The sequence below is a fragment of the Perognathus longimembris genome, chromosome 24 (assembly GCF_023159225.1).
Source record: "Perognathus longimembris pacificus isolate PPM17 chromosome 24, ASM2315922v1, whole genome shotgun sequence".
NCBI lineage: Eukaryota > Metazoa > Chordata > Mammalia > Rodentia > Heteromyidae > Perognathus > Perognathus longimembris.
Genome location: NC_063184.1, coordinates 7,235,801 through 7,255,700, shown reverse-complemented (window position 1 = coordinate 7,255,700; position 19,900 = coordinate 7,235,801). Strand labels below are relative to the sequence as shown.

Sequence of the window (19,900 nt, the reverse complement as noted above, 5' to 3'; positions counted from 1 at the left end):
TAGCATCATCTTATGTGTTCATAAGGGTATGGCTATTGGGCCTTGTGATGCTCTGCTATGACTTGCCTAAACCTGTACTAATTATTCCCAGTAAGGGAGACCATAGAGTCCATGTTTCTTTGGGTCTGGCTCGCTTCACTTAGTATAACTTTTTCCAAGTCCTTCCATTTCCTTACAAATGGGAAAATGTCATTCTTTCTGATAGAGGCATAAAATTCCATTGTGTATATGTACCACATTTTCTTGATCCATTCGTCTGCTGAGGGGCATGTGGGTTGGTTCCAGATCAGAGAATTTTCTTGAAATTCGTATTTTAACATGGAGTTGTCCAGCTTTAATGTAACTAAATGTTATACTTTATGTACTTAAAGCTGTCTTGATGTTGTTTCCTTAACACACTTGATAGTGTAGATAAATAGACTAGTGTAGATAGATGTTAGATAAATAGATTTAGATAGATTTTATTAGATACCTTTTAGATTTATTAGATTTTTATAGATTTATTTTATCCAAATAAATACAGTAAATGTAAACAATCCAAGTTCTTGGTAAATTCTGACCTGGGATAGTAGAGTTAGTATCTTTATATTTTCATTTACCTTTCATTTTTGAGTATAGCAGGTTCACCTGGGCCAGCCAGTTATGAAGGCAGGTGCAAGAGGAAGTGATGGGCTTCTTTCCGTTCAGCTTCTCACCTTCCCTCTACAGTGCTTAACACACAGGCTTCTCAGTCCATCCTGAAAATGTCTTTCTATACTTTCCTGCCTTTTATTTTTTCCTGCCAATCCTAGTACTTGAACTCAGGGCCTGGACACTGTCCCTGAGCTTCTTTTGCTTAAGGCTAGCACTCTATCACTTGAGCCACAGTGCCACTTCTGGCTTTTTCTGTTTACGTGGTACTGAGGAATTGAACCCAGGGCTTCATGCATGCTAGGCGAGCACTCTACCACTAAGCCACATTCCTAGTCCAGTTTCCTGCCTTTTTAGGGACATGGCATAACTGTCTTGTGGCCTTTGTATACCGACATAAGAGTTATGCTGCACATACACCTCTGAATGCTTTTTGTCATGTATAAGAATAGCATAAAACTCTTTCAGAGGAATTACTGGTCAGGGTCTATTTCTACTTTTGACAGATTTATCTCTGAAAGACTAAAGCAGCCTGTACCACCCACCACCTTTGTGACTGCAAGTCTCCTTCACACTCAGACTAACTGGTTAACAAACCGAAATCTTAACCCCTGAAGAATATGTGATAGGGGCTGGGGATATAGCCTAGTGGCAAGAATGCCTGCCTCGGATACACGAGGCCCTAGGTTCGATTCCCCAGCACCACATATACAGAAAACGGCCAGAAGCGGCGCTGTGGCTCAAGTGGCAGAGTGCTAGCCTTGAGCGGGAAGAAGCCAGGGACAGTGCTTAGGCCCTGAGTCCAAGGCCCAGGACTGGCCAAAAAAAAAAAAAAAAAAGACTATGTGATAGGTGTAGGGGTTTTGTTTGTTATGAATGAGATACTATGTTTATTTAAAAAAAAAACTTTTAGAGATAAACTTCCTCCTTCGAGATGCTTTTTAAAAGTCCATTTCATTTATAAAGGCCTCTAATGAAGTGTCAGTAGAGACAGATAAAGCACTTTCCAAAATCAAGATAGTACATCGTACAGTTTGATTTTTTTTTCCAGTGCTTAAACTCAGAACCTAGACACTGCCCTTTAACTTATTTTTTTCTCAAAGATAATGCTCTACCATTTGAGCCAAACCTATACTTCTGGTTTTATGGTAGTTAATTGGAGATAGGTATCTCATAGATTTTCTTGCCTGAGCTGGCTTTGACCCTCGCTCCTCCCAGATCTCAGCTTTCTGAGTAACTAGGATAACAGGTGTGAACTACCAGCACCCAGAGCAATTTAGTTGTTTTTTGTTTTTCTTATTATTGTCTACCTATGCTAATTAACATTTCTTCTTAAACAGTTGTTTAACTTAGGACTACCAAGTTGCTCTGATAGTGGTTCTATTGTGTCATTAATTATTATTGTTGTTGTTTTTAAGATTTGATGGATGAAGACCTCTCACACTATAAGTCTGGATCACCTCCTGCCCCAAATGGTTTTAGGCAGTATGGGAATCCACATCTTTATCATAGTCAAGGAAAAGGACCCTACAAACATGACCGGGTTGCTCATCAAAGTCGAGCTTCTGGACAAACAAGTTCAGGCAAATCCCACATTCTTATTCCAGGAGAGAAAGTAATAGGCCGCGTTAAGAGTGACAGTGCTGCTGGGTACGACACTGACAACAGCCAAGATTCCCGGGAGAAAGGAGGCAGCTGCAATAGCAGTAAAAGCCGGAACCGAGGCTGGAAACCCATGAGGGAAACATTAAATGTCGATAGTGTTTTTAGCGAGAGTGAGAAGAAGCAGCATAGCCCCAGACACAAGGCGAGTCTTGCCAACAAACCTAAATGTGGCAAAGATCAGAGTTTGAATAATTGGCCCAAAGAAAATCTGAAGCAGAAAGGCTTAATGACCATCTATGAAGATGAAATAAAGCAAGAAATAGAAAACAGAACTTCCCTTGAGTCAAATGGGAAAGCAGAAAAAGCTAAAGGCCTGATGGAGAATAAAGGTCATGGTGACAACTGGCAGATGCAAAGGACGGAGTCTGGATATGAAAGCAGTGACCATGTCAGTAACGGGTCTGGGAACTTGGACTCACCTGTCATTGATAGAAGTGGTGCAGGAATGGATATGAGTGGTGGTAAAGAATCAGTGGCCTCCAGGTAAGAAAACACTCAGCATCATCTGCCTAATTGAAGTAATCTTTAACTTTGGGCTCCATTCCATATCATGGAAACATCATAGACTGAGAGTAAAGAAACATGGAGATTGTTGTTTAGTTGGTATTTCAGATGTCCTGTTGTATTTTTTTTTTCATTTTTAAATTAGTCCTGGGGCTTATACTCAGAGCTGGGCACTGTCCTTGGGCTTTTTTGCTCAAGGCTAGTACTCTAACACTTTGAGCCACAGTTCCATTCCTAGTTTTCTTGTGGTTAAGTGGAGATAAAAGTCTCATGGATTTTCCTGCCTGAGCTGACTTTGAACTGCAATTCTCAAATCTCAGCCTCCTGAATAGTTAGGATTACAGGTGTGAGCCACCAGCACCTGTCCAGATACCTATTTTTAATCGGCATTCCATGACTCTAAATTTATCAAATTTCTGCTTTCAGAAATTTGAAAAGTACAGAAATGTATTGACATGGTTTCCATAGTCTCAGCTATCGATTTCTGCTCCAGGTTTGAAAGCATAGACATGTATCTCATCTCAGTTTTCTGCAGTCTATGTGATTCATGACCTTCAATTTGTATCCCTTTGTATCTTAGCATTGGAGTTATTCCCTAGGGGCACCATCCACTTCTGTGGAAGATATTGTTCTAAATAATTAGCAAAAATGGTGAAATTCAAATAACTAAGTTTGTATTCAGTTAATTCTGAATATGTGGACTTACATTACTGTTCAAAATGCTTTTTGACTTCTGTATGATCTCTAAAATATGTGCACAGCTTAGTAGCTGATTTTCTTGGTCAATCTTACCATTTTTTTCACTCTCTTAGTCCTCCTGAAATATTTTAACTTGGCATGATGCTTGGCCCCATTCATTATTAAAAAGCTAGATTTGCAAAAACAAGCTGCTCATATTTTGTTCAAAGTAGTTTCCATAAAGAATTAAGCTTTTCCTTGGCAGTGTAATCTCATCACACTTCTTGGAAGTAAGCAGCCTATGGTAGGAACAACAGGACTTTGTAAACAAATAGATTTGAATTTTAATTATTGGAAAAATTAATTTGATGTTCAAAGTTTTAATCTCCCATTATGAGGTAAGGATCAAATCTACTATTAAGTGTAATGAGATGTAAATTTAAATACAGTAAGCTGTAAACAAATATTATTTGGCTTCACTTAGAATAGACAGTCCATAATAGCTAATGTGTTTTGTGTGTGTTTTCTTTTTATTTCTAGTGACCGAGTTAGAATGAATAACTTCAGTACAGGACTTGAGGACTATACCTCCCATCTCAACAAAAACCCCTCAGAAGGTAAACATTCTATCCAAAATATGCTATAATAGTTGCCAGTGAAAAATGGATTACAGAAATGTATTAGTTCTTATTATGATGTACATAAGACAAAATCCTATGACTATGAAAATAATTTAGAATATCAGTAAATGTATTTCTTTTTATTTTAATGTATGCATCTTATATTAAAGTATAGCAAGTGATCAGCCATTTTTATATGTATATTATCTATAATTTTCATGGTGACTTCACAAAATTAGCATGTTTTGTATTCACTTTCATTAAATATGCTTTTTTAAGTTTTGTTTTTTTTTTTTTTTTTTTGCCAGTCCTGGGCCTTGGACTCAGGCCCTGAGCACTGTCCCTGGCTTCTTCCCGCTCAAGGCTAGCACTCTGCCACCTGAGCCACAGCGCCCCTTCTGGCCGTTTCCCATATATGTGGTGCTGGGGAATCGAACCAAGAGCTTCATGTGTACGAGGCAAGCGCTCTTGCCATTAGGCCATATTCCCAGCCCTTTTTTTTAAAGTTTTTAACCTTTTACTTATACAGCACATATATAAAATGTGCTTTGCATATATACATATGTTGCATATACATTACATATATATTACACATATATGCAAAGCACATGTATATGTTTACAAAGCACATACATAATTATGTATATATGTTACTAATAGCTTTAGAATGCTTTCTCTTTTCAACTCAGGTATTGAATCTCTTTTTTTCAGTAGCAGTTTGCATTTCTACATGAGAGACCCTTGAGCAAACACAATGCTTTGTGATACTGACCCTAAAAATAGTGGTTTGGGACCGAACTAGGCAGGAGTGTCCCCCTGTGGCATCCTGCTCTCACTTTCATTTGAGAGGTGGTATGTTTCCATATTTGCAAAGAAAAAGGTCATGTTCTCATAGTTCCTATACTTCTCTATAGATTATTGGCTTTTCTGAAATTATCCCTCCTATCCCATAACAGCTGTGAAATAGGCACAGAAAGGGTAGTTTGTTTTTTCCTGAGGTAAGAATAAAGTAAGTAAGAATGGTCCTTTTCCTGATAGTTTTTGAGTAATTCTTGAGGACCAAATACTTGAGGAAAGTAGGGTGGGATCATGCTCAAAGGATTTTAAAGGATGGGAAGAGCTACTTCAGGCAGTGAGTGAAAGGGATGGGTCTCAGCTGGGTTAGACAACACAATCATAATAACTTCAGAGATCAGTGTCCTTTTTTTTTTTTTTCTTTCCCCAAAACTGGGGCTTGAACTTAGGGCTCTCTCTTGGCTTTTTCATTCAAGGCTGGTGCTCTTACATTTGAGCCAAGTTTTTTTTTTTTTTTTTTTTTTTTTTTTGCCAGTCCTGGGCCTTGGACTCAGGGCCTAAGCACTGTCCCTGGCTTCGTCCCGCTCAAGGCTAGCACTCTGCCACTTGAGCCACAGCGCCACTTCTGGCCGTTTTCTGTATATGTGGTGCTGGGGAATCGAACCTAGGGCCTCGGGTATACCGAGGCAGGCACTCTTGCCACTAGGCTATATCCCCAGCCCACATTTGAGCCAAGTTTTCACTTCTGGCTTTTTGATTGTTGGAGGTAAGAGTCTCATGGATTTTTTTTTTTCTGCCCAGGCTGGCTGAGATTACAGGTGTGAACCACCAGTGCCTGGCCAAGATCAGTTTCTTATCACAAGTCTATTTCTTGCTATAGTACTTGTCCAGTAGAAGTCAGCATGAAGCATCTTTCTAGGTGTCAGGGAAAGCCCTGCAACTAATGGGGCAGTGGTGGTAAAGACTTGATAGAGGATCCAACATGGAAAATAGGCCCAAAGCTCTTGTCACTTCATAGCTCCACTGACACATTTGCTTCCACTCACACCCTGTTGTCCATGACAGGTCTTTACTCAGGCCTAATGTCAAGGGCTGTGGGAACATGCAGTTTCACAGATGCCTCAGAGGGAATCCAAGTCTGTGTGAGTAATGCCAGTTATAATAGGATTTAGAACATACCCAAGAAAGACTGATACCCATCTTTCTGGAAGGGTTTAGTTGGGATTAATAGGTATGTAGGTATGTAATGATGTGGCATTATTATAGGTGATTAGCTACCAACACACCACAGCCTATGGACAAAGCAAACTTGTTATTTAAATGTGTATAAGATTGTGATTGGAAGTAACTTGGAGCTGGATGGGTGGCTCGTGGCAGAGAGCTAGCCAATGAACAAAAGCATCAGATACAGAGTTCAAGTTCCAATCTCCAAAACGAAAGGAAAGACGTACCTGAGAGATTTGGGGAGAGAATCAACAAAGAGGTTATCAAAAAATATTTTCAGCCAGGCACTGGTGGCTCATGCCTATAATCCTAGCTACTCAGAAAGTTGAGATCTGAGGATCTCCATTCAAAGCCAGCTCTGGCAGGAAAGTTTATGAGATTCTTATCTTCAATTAACCACAGAAAACCAGAAGTGGCACTGTGGCTCAAAATGGTAGAGGGCTAGCTTTGAGAGAAAAAGCTCAGAGATGGTGTCTTAGCTCTGAGTTCAAGGCCTACAACTGATAATAACAACAACAACAACAATGAACAATATTTTCAAGCTTTAGAATTAAGAGAAAAAGCAGCTATGAATAGGGAAGTTTTTTAGTCTTTATCATCCTTCAAGTCTTTGAAGACATTATTTTTCAGGGTGCAGACATTGAGCGTGACTATTAAATTATTTTCTCAACAAATGTATAATATCAGAAGGAAACACTTTCATTAAGGAAGTAACTTTCCTTTCTGATATTAAAATGTCTTGCCTGTTTGAAAAATCTGATAAAAGTCAGTAACCAAGTATTACCGGAAACAGTAAAGGCTTGGCCAGAAATCGCAGATGAAGCCAGGGAGACTGAACAATAACTGCAAGTTAAGTAAATGGTTCTTGCTTCCTGATCTTTGTAAAAATACAAGGTCATAAAGATTTTCATGGTCAAGAGTGCATTGCTATCAAGAGCCTCTCAGTGGGTATTTACATTTAGTATAATTTTATGTACGTAATGCATTTAGTTTTTTTCCTCTTATTATGGAAAATATACTTAACCTGATTTACCATTTTCTCCTCCTCTTCCTCTTCCTTTTCTATTTCCTTCTCCTCTTTTTCTTATGATTGTAATCATTATTTTTGAAACACGGTCTCACTATGTATGTACCCTGAATTGCCTCAGACTCACTATGTACCTGGGTTTGTCTCAAACTCACAATCCTCCTGTCTCAACCTCCTGAGTGCTGAGATTATAAGGCTGAACTACCACACCCAGCTCACTCTAAATATTTTACAAGTTTGTTGATTTCACATGAGTGACCATCAACAATAAACTTCAAAACTATTTTATCGCCTCAAACAGAAGCTACTTTTTAAACTACTCCTCATTCTCCCCTGGCCCTTATACTCTTTTCTGTCTCTGAATTTTAGTACTTCATGTAGGTGAGGTCATACAATATTTACCCTGTTTGCATCTGGCTTTATTTCACTCAGCACCCTGATCTCACAGGTATGGTGGAGCTTCACTCAGGCTTATTCCTCTCCTCCTCTTGTGATGAACATGGTGGTGTTGCTACCTTCTGCCTGTGGTGAACATTGGCTTGTAAACATCTGTTCAAATCTTTGCCTTCAGTTTTTTGTTTTTTTGTTTTTTCTTAGCACACACCCAGATGTGAAGTTGCCAGATTGTGTGGCCATTCTTTGTTTCGTGTTTTCAGGCACCGTCACATGGTTTTGACAGCAGCAATGCCTTGTTATCCAAGCAGCAGCCCCCCTTTGTCTATCATTACCAGTACTATTCTGGCCAGTTGGTTGGCTCATTTGTTTCAAGTATCATACAGTGGCTTTAGGCTTTTATTTAACTATGTAAAGTACTTTATTTTAAAGTTTTTGTAATTTAATAAACTTCATAGTCTGCTGTGCTTCTCTGTGCCATTCTTTGCCTTGAGAGCCTTTCCTCCTATAGTAGGGCTGAGAACATGTGGAACAGCAGTAATTTTTACCTAAAATTACAAAGTTGCCCTGTGTCCCTCATCCCTGCCACTCACTGTAAAGCAAAATTGAACTCTTTTGACTTGCATGTGCTTCTCTCTGTCCTCTTCCATTTCTCATTCACAAGCCAAGTATACACTAACATAATTGTACACTACACTTGGGTGTACACTAACATTATAATATAAAGCATTAATATTAGTCTATACAAGTACATTTGATGACAAAGAAAATTTATAATGATACTATTGTAATGGTTTTGTTTTTGTCATTAATATAGATTTGTATGTATGCTTATCTGCCTATGGCACTACCCTCACACTGCCTAGAGCTATTTGAGGGGAATATTGTGAAATTGCCACCGCACCACTGGAAATGTTGGAGTTCCTCTTTTACCATGAATTTCTAATGGAAGGAATTTCAAATGCCTTATATTACAAGAAGTTAGAAGTGGTGTAACTGAAGAAATGGTAGGCTCAGGAGCAATTGTCGTAGTCTGGCAGGTATTGGCTGGCATAGAAACTTGGGTGTCATGAAATGATGACAAGAGGAATATAGAAACTTAACCACAATGAAATGTTGTCCTGTTTTTCAGTCCTACAGGAAGTAAAGAGGCATCAGAGGACAAGGAGAGAGGCATACCCTACAATTTAGAAAAGACCAATGGTGGGGCTGGGGATATGGCCTAGTGGCAAGAGAGCTTGCCTCATATACATGAGGCCCTGGGTTCGATTCCCCAGCACCACATATACAGAAAACGGCCAGAAGTGGTGCTGTGGCTCAAGTGGCAGAGTGCTAGCCTTGAGCAAAAGGAAGCCAGGGACAGTGCTCAGGCCCTGTCCAAGGCCCAGGACTGGCAAAAAAAAAAAAAAAAAAAGACCAATGGCAGTAGTAGAGGGTGCATTTTGAGTGGTAGGAGAACAACGAGTTATCATAACCTAGAAGAGAAAAGATGAGTGTGTCGATTACGGCAATACCAGTGTCCAGAAAGATGATCTCAGACACAAGAGAAAGAATCCACTGGTTTTCATTTCGGCTTAAAAATGAAGGAAAGGAAGGAGACAGGAGTGGCCATATTTAGGCCTTCCATAGCTAGATATACCAGCTACCAAAATGAGAATGGGTATGTTTATTTGTGGATTTGTTAAACTCATCATGTAGGTAAGTAGGTTGTGTTGGGTAATCAGGAACATAAGACTTGAAGACAAGAATGATTATAGGTTTGATAACCATGAACATGTATGGGACTTGAATGCCCAGACATGGACAAGATCATTCATGAAGCTCATAGGACAAAAACAGACAAAGTCAGGAAACTAGGCTGAGGAAGAGTGGTGAGCCAAAGCTAGAGAGAAGAAGCAACTGTAGAAAGATATGAGAAGGAGCAGCCAGAAAAGTATAAAAATATAGGAGAGGAAGTCATACAGGTAAACCAGAAATGGAGAGGTATGCCTAAGAGCTTAAGAACTGAAGAATGACCACAGGTAACCTGGAAAAAGGATGAAAAGAGGTGGGAAATATGATCAAAATATGGATGCCTATGAAAATAGCACAGTAAAAGCCATTATTGTATGAACAGACACTGTACAAAAAGGAATATACACATTACTTGACTCATGTAATTGTAACTCCTCTGCACATCACCTTTATAACTAACAGTAAAGTAAATAATAATTAAAAATACATTACCCAGTTTTTATAAAGCATCAGTTTGAGTTAGCAGTTAGCAAGTCATTTGTGATCTAGTAAAAGCAGTGTTCCAAGAATATTAGAAATAGAAGCAAGATAGAGGTAGAGCTAAAATATTGAGAAGTAAAAGGCCAAATTATATGAAACTCATCTTTCAAAAGTCTTGGAAAAGGAGAATGTTAAATTAGGTTATTCTGGACAAAGGATCTCTAAGTATTCTTTGTATTTTTTTCTCTAACTTTTAAGCTTTTCTGACCCTTCTGAAAAACAGAGATTTAGGGGGTGCTACTGGCATTTGAATTTGGCCTTGCTAAGTAGGCACTCTACCCCCATAGTTCTGCCCCCTGCCCTTTCTGCTAGTGCTGTTTTTTAGATAGCATTTCCCCCCAAGCCAGCCAGCCAAGGCAAAGAAGTTATGATTTTGGACATTTTATTTTGTAACATCCCCAAGTTTAGGTATCAGATAGTGTAGATTATTAGCCAAAGTTTCATGACTTCTCTGAAGTAAATTTTATTTGTATGTATTATATTTATAAAAAAGTTAGTAATTGCTACTCTTGAATAATTAGGATTGGTAATTATATGAATAAAAATTGTAATGATTATCATTATAATTTGAAATCGAGTGAAGCTCACACTGTCTCGGCCCACAACTGGGTTTTATTGCACTGTGAGAGTTTTAAACTTAGGTCATTTTTTCAAACAAAATATTTCAATTTATCAAATACTACAGTATGGACTTTTCAAAAATACAATATCAGAATTGGCATTAATTAAAGTTCCTTGCTTTGCACATTGAGGTTTTTCCTCTGCGCGAAGTGTTAAAATCAGACTGTGTTAGCTTTGCAAAGAACTTGGAACCAGAAGGCCCTGTAAGACACATGAATGTCTGTGTCAGCAGCAGAGAAAATAACACGTCTATTTTAAGCTAGTTGGAATTCTGAAGTCAAAGCTTTTGGCTGACAGCCTTCTATGGGCAGAGCCATCCAAGCTCTGCTGCCACCTACTGCCCATCGGGAGCATGCTTCAGAAAAAGTGAAGAAGGTTTGTTTTTTACTGTTCAATTTTTTCGTTTTGGTTTTGGTTTCTTGTTTGTTTGTTTATTTGGTACAGTTCTAGCAGCTTGAACTTGGGGCCTGGGCACTGTCCCTCAGCTTCTATTGCTTAAGGCTAACATGCTACTGCTTTAGCCATAGTTCCACTTCTGGCTTTTTTGGTAGTTAATTGGAGATGAGTCTCACAGACTTTGCTGCTCTGGCAGGTTTCAAATTGTGATTCTCAGATCCTAGCCTCTTAAGTTGATAAGATTAAAGTAGTTGTACAAAGGATTTGATTTACCTCTCAGCAAATCAGTTTATGAATACAATGCATCTTGATCAATGTTACTCCACAAGAGGGATTATGCATACTTCTTCTTCCCTCATGCCAAATAATAAAAAGATATATAAATTCAGTAAATTCCTAAAAAAAATAATTTTTTCTACCTCATCAAATACTTAAACTAAATCTTTTTTTTTTCTTTTCCCCAGTCCTGGGCCTTGGACTCAGGGCACTGTTCCTGGCTTCTTTTTGCTCAAGGCTAGCCACTCTGCCACTTAAGCCACAGCGCCACTTCTGGACATTTTCTATGTATGTGGTGCTGAGGAATCAAACCCAGGGTTTCATGTATACAAGGCAAGCACTCTTGCCACTAGGCAATATTCCTAGCCCTAAATCTTTTACTTTTTTAAGCTGTATGTCAATCAAAACTATAAATACTAGCCTAGTGCTGGTGGCTCATGCCTATAATCCTAGTTACTCAGGAGGCTGAAATCTGAGGATGGCAGTTTGAAGCCATTCCAGGCAGGAAAGCCTATGAGACTCTTATCTCCAATTAAGCACCAAAAGCCAAACAAACAAACAGAAAAAAAAACCTAAAACTAAAGTAGAACTGGAGCAGGAGCTCAACTAGACTTGAATGAAAAAAAGCTCAGGGATAGTGCCCAGGACACACACACACACACACACACACACACACACACACACACACGCACATTTTGGTGTCACAGCTTTGATTTATGCCATTTTATATGTCATTGATGTAAATGTCTACACACTGAAAATGACCAATTACATCATAGTACTGTTGTGAAAATAGTTTGACTTCATAGACCTTCTGGAAAGATCTTAAGAGACCTCCAGAACTTCCTTAATATATGATGAGAGCTATCTAACAAGAATAATTTAACTTGGACATTCTGAAAATTGCAGTTTTGTTGTTGTAGAGACATGATGGAGAGAAAGAGGTGGGTACTGCACTCTTCACAGGGTGATTTGCCAACTCCAAAGTTGCTTCTGTGGTTTGGCAGTACCTTAGTGCTTGAGATTTTCTTATCGGTATAGTGGAGTGTCATGTCCCATTGGCTTAGCGAAGGAGAAAGTCTCCTGTAGATTTCAGATTCTCAGATATAGAAAGCATTTGCTCTCACCTAAGGGGCCACAAGAACTGGGTTGGCCTTAACTAAGTGGCTGTAAAAAAAATACCTATGTCCTGATTCCCCTTTCTCGGTCTTTACCTATGAACTAATTTTTTTTGGGAGGGGGGGGCCAGTCCTAGGCCGTGAACTCGGGGCCTGAGCACTGTCCCTGGCTTCTTTTTTTGCTCAAGGCTAGCACTCTGCCACTTGAGCCACAGCGCCACTTCTGGCCATTTTCTGTATATGTGGTGCTGAGGAATCGAACCCTCATGTATACGAGGCAAGCATTCTTGCCACTAGGCCATATTCCCAGCCCCACCTCTGAACTAATTTTTAACTTTGTTGGCTTCATTTTTTAGGTTGGGCCTGTTTCACTTATAATCAGAAAATTAATCTCACTAAGAGGTTTTAAAAATAGGAGAGGGATAGTCATTTTTTATCATCTTTAGAGCTATTTTAAAGTAACATTTTTAAGGGAAATATTCATATTGTAGATGTTTTACTCCAGACATCAATATTGTTAAGGATTTTTCAATGAACTGTCCAAGAAATAGTCTTCAGAGAAAACAGAAAGCAGACTGGCTGTCTTTTATGTGGCACTTATTGGCCTCAAGCTCTAATCCTAGGAGGGAAGTGGAGAAGAAAAGAGGGAGGGAAGGGGCGAGGGAGGGAGGGAAAGAAAATGGTACATGGGTATGAATGGAAAGAAGAATCTGTGATTTCATAATTTTTTAGACCTGGAATACACAAGAGACAGACTAAATTAGTATAATTTTCTCAAAAATATTTGTTACAAATAAACCCAAATCCTGGTGTTTATTGTCAGAATTAAGGATAAGCTAAATAACAATTGAAGGACATAGAGGCCCTGGGTTCAAAAACTTTTAAATCATGTAGACTTGATTCTGCCTTTGCCAGCTGTCATTGTGAGAAGTTATTTAACCTTCTTTTTTTTTTTTTTTTTTGGCCAGTCCTGGGCCTTGGACTCAGGGCCTGAGCACTGTCCCTGGCTTCTTCCCGCTCAAGGCTAGCACTCTGCCACTTGAGCCACAGCGCTGCTTCTTGCCATTTTCTGTATATGTGGTGCTGGGGAATCGAACCTAGGGCCTCGTGTATCCGAGGCAGGCACTCTTGCCACTAGGCTATATCCCCAGCCCCAAATTTAACCTTCTTAAACTTCTGTTGTTTCACCTAAAACATAGAGCTGATAGTAATTTCTGTGTAAGTTTGTCATGAGTATTAAATGCAACAATATAACCTTTTACAACTTAAACAAGTCATCAGTAAATATAATTATATATATATATTTACATATATATATTTTTTTCTGTGTTGCCCTTATACCTTCCCACCTATGTTTAACTCACTGGATGTTTTGTATACTTCTGCAAGAATATGCCCGTGTCGTCACAGGATGAGAAATGGAGAACCATTCATCTTGCATAGAGGCTTTGCTTCAAAAGAGGTTTTTTTAAAAAGGTGTTATTGTCAGTTAAGTCTTGAAGAATTCAAATTTTATTTTTCAGATGGAAGAGAATTGCCTCTTTGCAGGGAACTGTATAGCTTTGAATAGAAATGGAATAAGTGCTACAAGACAATTGAAGTGATTTTGTTGTCTTCCTCTCTTCCCCCAGGGTCCACCCCAGGCTTTAGAGAAGAATTGAAGGATTTGGAAACTGGCCATAAATCTCATGAGCTCCATCCAGAATCACATCTGCAAATAAATCATTTAACAAAAAGGTAACCCTAGACAAGAAATATGAAAGCCTTTGTTCCTAAACTCTAGTATTATAGGAACCCTACTAATCAGAAGGGCATAAGCACATATGACTACCCTGAAAGCAATGGATCTTTTCTTATCGAGTCTGTGTTGCTGTGACTCATTATTAGGACCTGGCTCTCACATAGAGAATCTGCAAAGGGCCTCATCAGCAACTCATTGTTGTAATACTTGGGGGTTGTAATTCTTGTTGTAATTCATGGGGGTAGGTGGCACAGGGGTCTCCTGCGTCCAGGGCAGGAGGGACTATCCTGGTCCCCAGGGAATGCCTGAAGGCACAGCATACCAAGCCCTGTGTGGAGTGTGTGTTTTCCCATCATCTCTACCTATACCAGTTCCATCTTTTCCCTGTCCTGACTACCACTTATTCTCTGTGGCCGCAATTTTACAGCTTGAGATGTGACAGCAAACTCTCTACCTTTTAACATTGTAATGTGGATAAGGAAATGCTTTAGGGGATTAAATTGTTTGCTTGTACCATTTCTCTTAAATTCTGCGCCATATTTATCACAAAGAGGTATCATTTCAATGTTTTATTTTTCATTCGAGGTAAGTTTTTAAATGACATTAGAAATTACTGGATATGAAATGTGGAGGCGTCTGGGTGTGGCTCAGTGGTGGAGTGCATGCTTGACAGACACAAGGCCATGGAGACACACACACACACACACACACACACACACACACACACACACACACACAGAAGAAGAACCGTGATTCCAGTAATAGTATGATACATTTGGGTATTCTGGCATCCATGTTTGGTTGAGAGAAAGTCAACATGTTAATCACTACAAAGAACTCCCCATTTCTGTTTATGATGCAGAAATAGTGTAAACTCCTTATTAGGAAAGTCCAAGTCAAGTGTTTGCTTAACCCCCCCCCCCACCATTTCCCTATTTGCATCCGGTGTTTTAGCTTTATTTTATTTTCACATACTAGGCCACCCACCTGTGAAGCCAGTAAGAAGTTATCTCCTTCGTACAGCCCCCACATTCCCAAGGACCCTGCCGTGAGAGAACGTGTTCACCCGCCAGAGGAACAGAAATTGGAAAAACCAAATGGATGTAAATTTTCTGAGTGGCTTCATACAGAAAACTCTGAGAGAACAAGTTTGCCATTCCAGGTTGATGATGGTTCTGTGCCTGGAAAGAGAGTGAATGGTAGTGAAAAAGTCTCTCCATCTTCCTTGTGTTCTGCACACTTGAGCACTGCAGGGTTAAAGCCAGATACTGCTCCCACTGTCCCGCAGCAACACACAATGGAACCCTGTTCCTCCGAGAACTCTCTCTCCAAGGAACACATAGTTCATTCAACCTGCAGGTCTGAGGCTGTGCTGATGCCAAAGCTCTGCCAGAATCAACCTCCCCCTTTGCCACCAAAGAAATACACTATATCCATTGTGCCACAGTCAGTCAAAAAGGCGTCTCTACCTGATGTGAAACATACAGAAGTGTTGAAAGAAAGTTCCTCTCATCCTCCAACAAACACCTTAAATACAGTTTCAGAACCCAGTTTTGAAGTGAGTCCACAGAAGAACAATGGACAATGTCAGGAAACAATCCAATTAAAACAGCGTGGCAGCAACACAGCAACCCACCCTTCTGCCTCTACAGCGAGTGACTTTCAGGCAAACTCAGGTGCAGCTGTTGATGCCTTTTGCCAACTAGATCTAGACTCTAACACTGCATGCCCAAATGAGACAGTTTCATTAACCACCTATTTTTCCGTTGATAGTTGCATGACTGATACATACAGACTGAAATACCATCAAAGACCCAAGCTCTGTTTTCCAGAACTCCCTTCCGGGGAAGGACCTGTGTTGTCTAATAGTCTTGGTTCAAGCTGTCCTTCTGAGCAGAGCTATAAGCCTAGCATACATTCTAATAGATGATCAAATCGCCCAGCATCTGTGGCTTGAAGGCCATTAAAAGATACCAAGTGACCAAACCTAGTGATCCACAAAATTAAAACCATTGCATTTAAAAAACTCTTAATCACTTTATATACAAAGATGTGATGATCCATTTCCAGAATGTTTTAGAAACTTTTTTGAGTACTCTTGGCATGCTTTGAAAAAAACAGGTAATCAGGGAGTATATTGTAATCCATTTGCTGTATGGAACAGCTGAGTACAAATGACATTTGTCCCCCATCATGTGGCTAAGAAATCTCTTAAGTGTTTAGCCAGTATTCACATGTTGGTTGGCAAATGACACTAACTGAAAAGTGCCAGGCAGTACCTGGATTATCTGTCTAATGAAAGCAGTATTTGCTTTTCTGCAGAGCACTTTCTAATGTATAACCAGAAGAGGGCTGTACCCATTTGGTTTTGGCTTCTGTGAAAGTCTATCACATGACCCCTTCAAGTGTCTTAAAAAATAGTGGACCGACGAAGTCCTATAGCATTTGGGAAGGAATGCCTTAATGATGAACAATTTCTAAACGACACTACAAGGTCAGATAGAACTTGTGTTTGTTTGCTCCTACAGTCTTTTCTTTAGAATATCTAGTTAACATAAATTAGGCCTTTGACAATATGTATTTACAAATATTACTTCAGCTGTGTAAGCTAAAAGGTCAAAATACTTTAAAATATTTATTTATCTTGTTACATTATTTTTCTAATTTTTATGAAATGTGAAAGTTTTTATTTTGGTTTTGTTTACTTTGGGCTGCTAATATTTACAGTGTTAGGAATCAGCCTTGGGCCTCTGAGGGCCTGTCTCAGAAACTGCCTGTGCTTTCTCTGCTCTAGTCTTACTTGCTTCAAGGTTGTCAATTAAGCTATTTGGTTTTCTATGTTAAATTTTATAGAGAGCTTTATTTTAACTTAATTCATTTGAGCTTCCTTCCCAATTTTTTCCCTCTACCACATCACCATTTTATCCCAACTACATGGAGAGAACTTATCAGTAAAAATGTTATTTTAATTGCCTTATTTCATTAATTTTCATTTTATTTGTAATGGACTGATAAATTGATTTACAATAGTTTTATAATGTCTTTGCCAGAGAATTAAGAGTTACAGGATTAATGCTTTCTTTAAAGTGGGTAAACTTCATAAATAACTTTGTAATAAAAAACCTAGCAAATTTAGTATCTTCGTCAATTCTATAAAAGGTGATCAAGGGTCCCAAAATGTAACTGGCTAAAACCTCCCCAGCCATTAGATCTTTGCCAAATTCTATCTTTAACCTATAGAGAACTTTTTGCTAGACTTTTCTAACTCTTAGTAGTTGATGGTTATGTTTGTATTTTTTATTTAGAAGAATTTGATCATCAACTAAATTAAATTTTATCTTTTAAGAAAGTGTATTTTTCAGTTTTTAGCACAGAGAGTTTGTAAATAATGTAAACTCTGTAAAATTTTATTTGAAATGCCTGGTTTTTGTTACTTTTATAATGTAAAATGCTAGGAAAAAATGGGCTTCTAGTATTTTTAATAGTTTCAAAAACTTTCTGTGTAGATTTTTGTTTTCTCGTTTCTGTTTGGTCCCCATGCCCAGTTGGAAATGCATTATTTGAAACACTTAAGCAACTTGTATATTTAACAGCAGTTTCATAAATTTATCATATTAACTCAGCTGTATTTGCCAACATAAAGTAGAAATGTCTGATTTTTCCTTTCAATGCACTTCTCCAGTGAAAACCTCCTGAGTCATGCCATGTAATGCACTGACAAGGTAGAACTGACCATTTCTTTTTCTGTTGCTTCAACACTCCAAACACGGATTCAGTACATTTAGCCATTTACATGTAAGCTGTGTTTTTGTACTTCTAGGGTGCCTATATATCATTGTCATCTGTTATAAACTTACAGCTTTTTAAATAATGCAACCAACAGTGGTTCTGTTTCAAATATTTCAGAATATATTAATGTGAAATCAGTTTCTTCTGGTTCAGTTAAGATAAATTGAATTTAAGTGAATTATAGTTGGACTTTTCTTTCCATTCATAAACTGTGTGACTCATCCCTTCCACCATGGCATGGAAATGTTTTAAAGTTTAAGGGTACTTGAAATTTCACTGATCATCAAATGTTGTCACAGGGATTATGAGTTAAACCCTTCTTGAGTCTAAACTGTAGCTCCTAAGGAAATTGACAAACTTTTTAGAGACCAATAGTCTTTATAATCTTAAGACTTCCTTAGCAGTAACTTTTTGTGTTATTAAAACAGCTTTAAAGGATATGTAAGTAACTGAACCTGTGATTTCCAGTAAAACTATCAATATTGAAATCTGGATTGCACGTGATTTTTATGTATCCTGAAAGCTTTTTTTTCCCCCAGTCATTTCAAAATGCACAAACTATTCTTTCCAAAATCCTTCATTACAAAATATGGGTAATGCTGGGTGCCGGTGGCTCACACCTGTCATCCTAGCTACCCCGGAGGCTGAGAGCTGAGCCCAGCCCAAAGCCAGCCCAGGCAGGGAAATTCTGTTGAGACTTTTATCTCCAATTAAACCACCAAAAAGCTGAAAGCAAAGCAAAGCTGTGGCGCAAATATAAACATCAGCCTTGAATGAAAAAGCTAAAGGTCAGCACACAGGCTGAGTTCAAACCCCAATACCAGTGAAAGAACAAGTGGGGGGAGAGGTTAGTGAGCCAGATTTAGCCTACCAGCCCTGATTCGATTTTGTCTTATGTACAATCTACATTAAACACAACATAAATATCTGGTCTTAATGTGTTCCCATGGTATGTCTTTGGAAGTAAATGGATCTCTAAACCTTTCAGGTTAATACACCTCTAAAAACTGTTCCTTACAACTGCTAATATGCCAGTTCATTTCAAACTATTATTTCATCTACATAAAATCAAGCATGTGAAATTTGTATTAGAATCTGTCAGATTAAAATCATTTTGATTACACTTGATATTTTTGTTGTCACAAGTTTGTAACTTGTCTCATTCAGGTACTTCTGAAAGCCTTCCAAAGTATAAACAGTTCACTAATAAGTGGCACAGTTCAATGGCAGATACCATTTCTTATCTACAGAGAAAGACCCAACAGTCATACCATTACCATTTAAAGTCACTCATTAATGTGCTAGGACTCCCAAGAGAAACAGAACCAATAGGATATATACACAAAAAGAAATTTCGTATAAGGAATAAGGTCATGTGATTACTGAGGCTCAGAGATTCTATGGTCTGCCCACTGCAAGTCAGAAGCCCAGGAAACTGGGTAGCATAGTTCTAGTTCAGACTTGAAGGCCTGAGGATCAGGGATCAGGTCCAAGTTTGAAGGCCCACAAAGCAAGAGAACCAGTAATGTTGTTCAAAGACACAAGACAGGCATCCTGGGTCAAAGCGAGTTTGCCCTCCTGTTTTTATTCCAACCTCATCCTGAAAGGATTGGATGAGCATACCCACACTATAGACTGCATCTCTTCTGTACTTTCAGGTTCTGTTCATCTCTTCCAGAAACAACCAGGAATGTTTCACTAGCTTTCTTGGCTCCCTTAGTCCAAACTTGTATACTCAGATAGTTGGGGCTGACTTTAGGCTCAAATGGCAATATGAATTAGAAGTTTTAAAAGCTATGTACAGGGGCTGGGAATATGGCCTAGTGGTAAAGTGCTCGCCTTGTATACACGAAGCCCTGGGTTCGATTCCTCAGTACCACATATATAGAAAAAAGCCAGAAGTGGCGCTATGGCTCAAGAGGTAGAGTGCTAGCCTTGAGCACAAAGAAGCCAGGCTCAGGCCCTGAGTCCACACCCCAGGACTGGCAACAAAAACAAAACAAAAAGCTATGTACACCAGGTACTGGTTGCTCACATATGTAATCCTAGCTACTCAGGAGGCTTAGAGCTGAGGAGCAAGGTTCAAAGCCAGCCAGAGAAGTCTATGAGACTCTCCAATAAACTACCCCAAAAAAGCTAGAACTGGAGC

At 38.9% G+C, this 19,900-nt stretch overlaps 1 protein-coding gene and 1 long non-coding RNA gene across 4 annotated transcripts in view; one reads left to right on the top strand and one right to left on the bottom strand.

Annotated features, from left to right (window-relative positions):
• The window catches only part of Usp53 (ubiquitin specific peptidase 53), a 60,872-nt gene extending 42,681 nt beyond the window's left edge, over nt 1–18,191 (top strand). For all 3 annotated transcript variants that reach the window (XM_048333785.1, XM_048333786.1, XM_048333784.1), the window contains 4 exons: nt 2,049–2,778; nt 4,018–4,094; nt 13,853–13,958; nt 14,941–18,191. In XM_048333785.1, the coding sequence (XP_048189742.1) occupies nt 2,049–2,778; nt 4,018–4,094; nt 13,853–13,958; nt 14,941–15,892 (1,865 nt within the window). In that variant the 3' untranslated portion in view covers nt 15,893–18,191. The remainder of the gene's footprint in view (nt 1–2,048; nt 2,779–4,017; nt 4,095–13,852; nt 13,959–14,940) is intronic.
• On the bottom strand, nt 11,968–13,940 carry LOC125341696. Its single transcript, XR_007209052.1, has 3 exons — nt 13,386–13,940; nt 12,538–13,161; nt 11,968–12,317 (listed from the first exon to the last, which is right to left on the bottom strand). It is a non-coding gene; the product is annotated as an uncharacterized LOC125341696 (long non-coding RNA).
• Nucleotides 18,192–19,900: the final 1,709 nt, after the last annotated feature.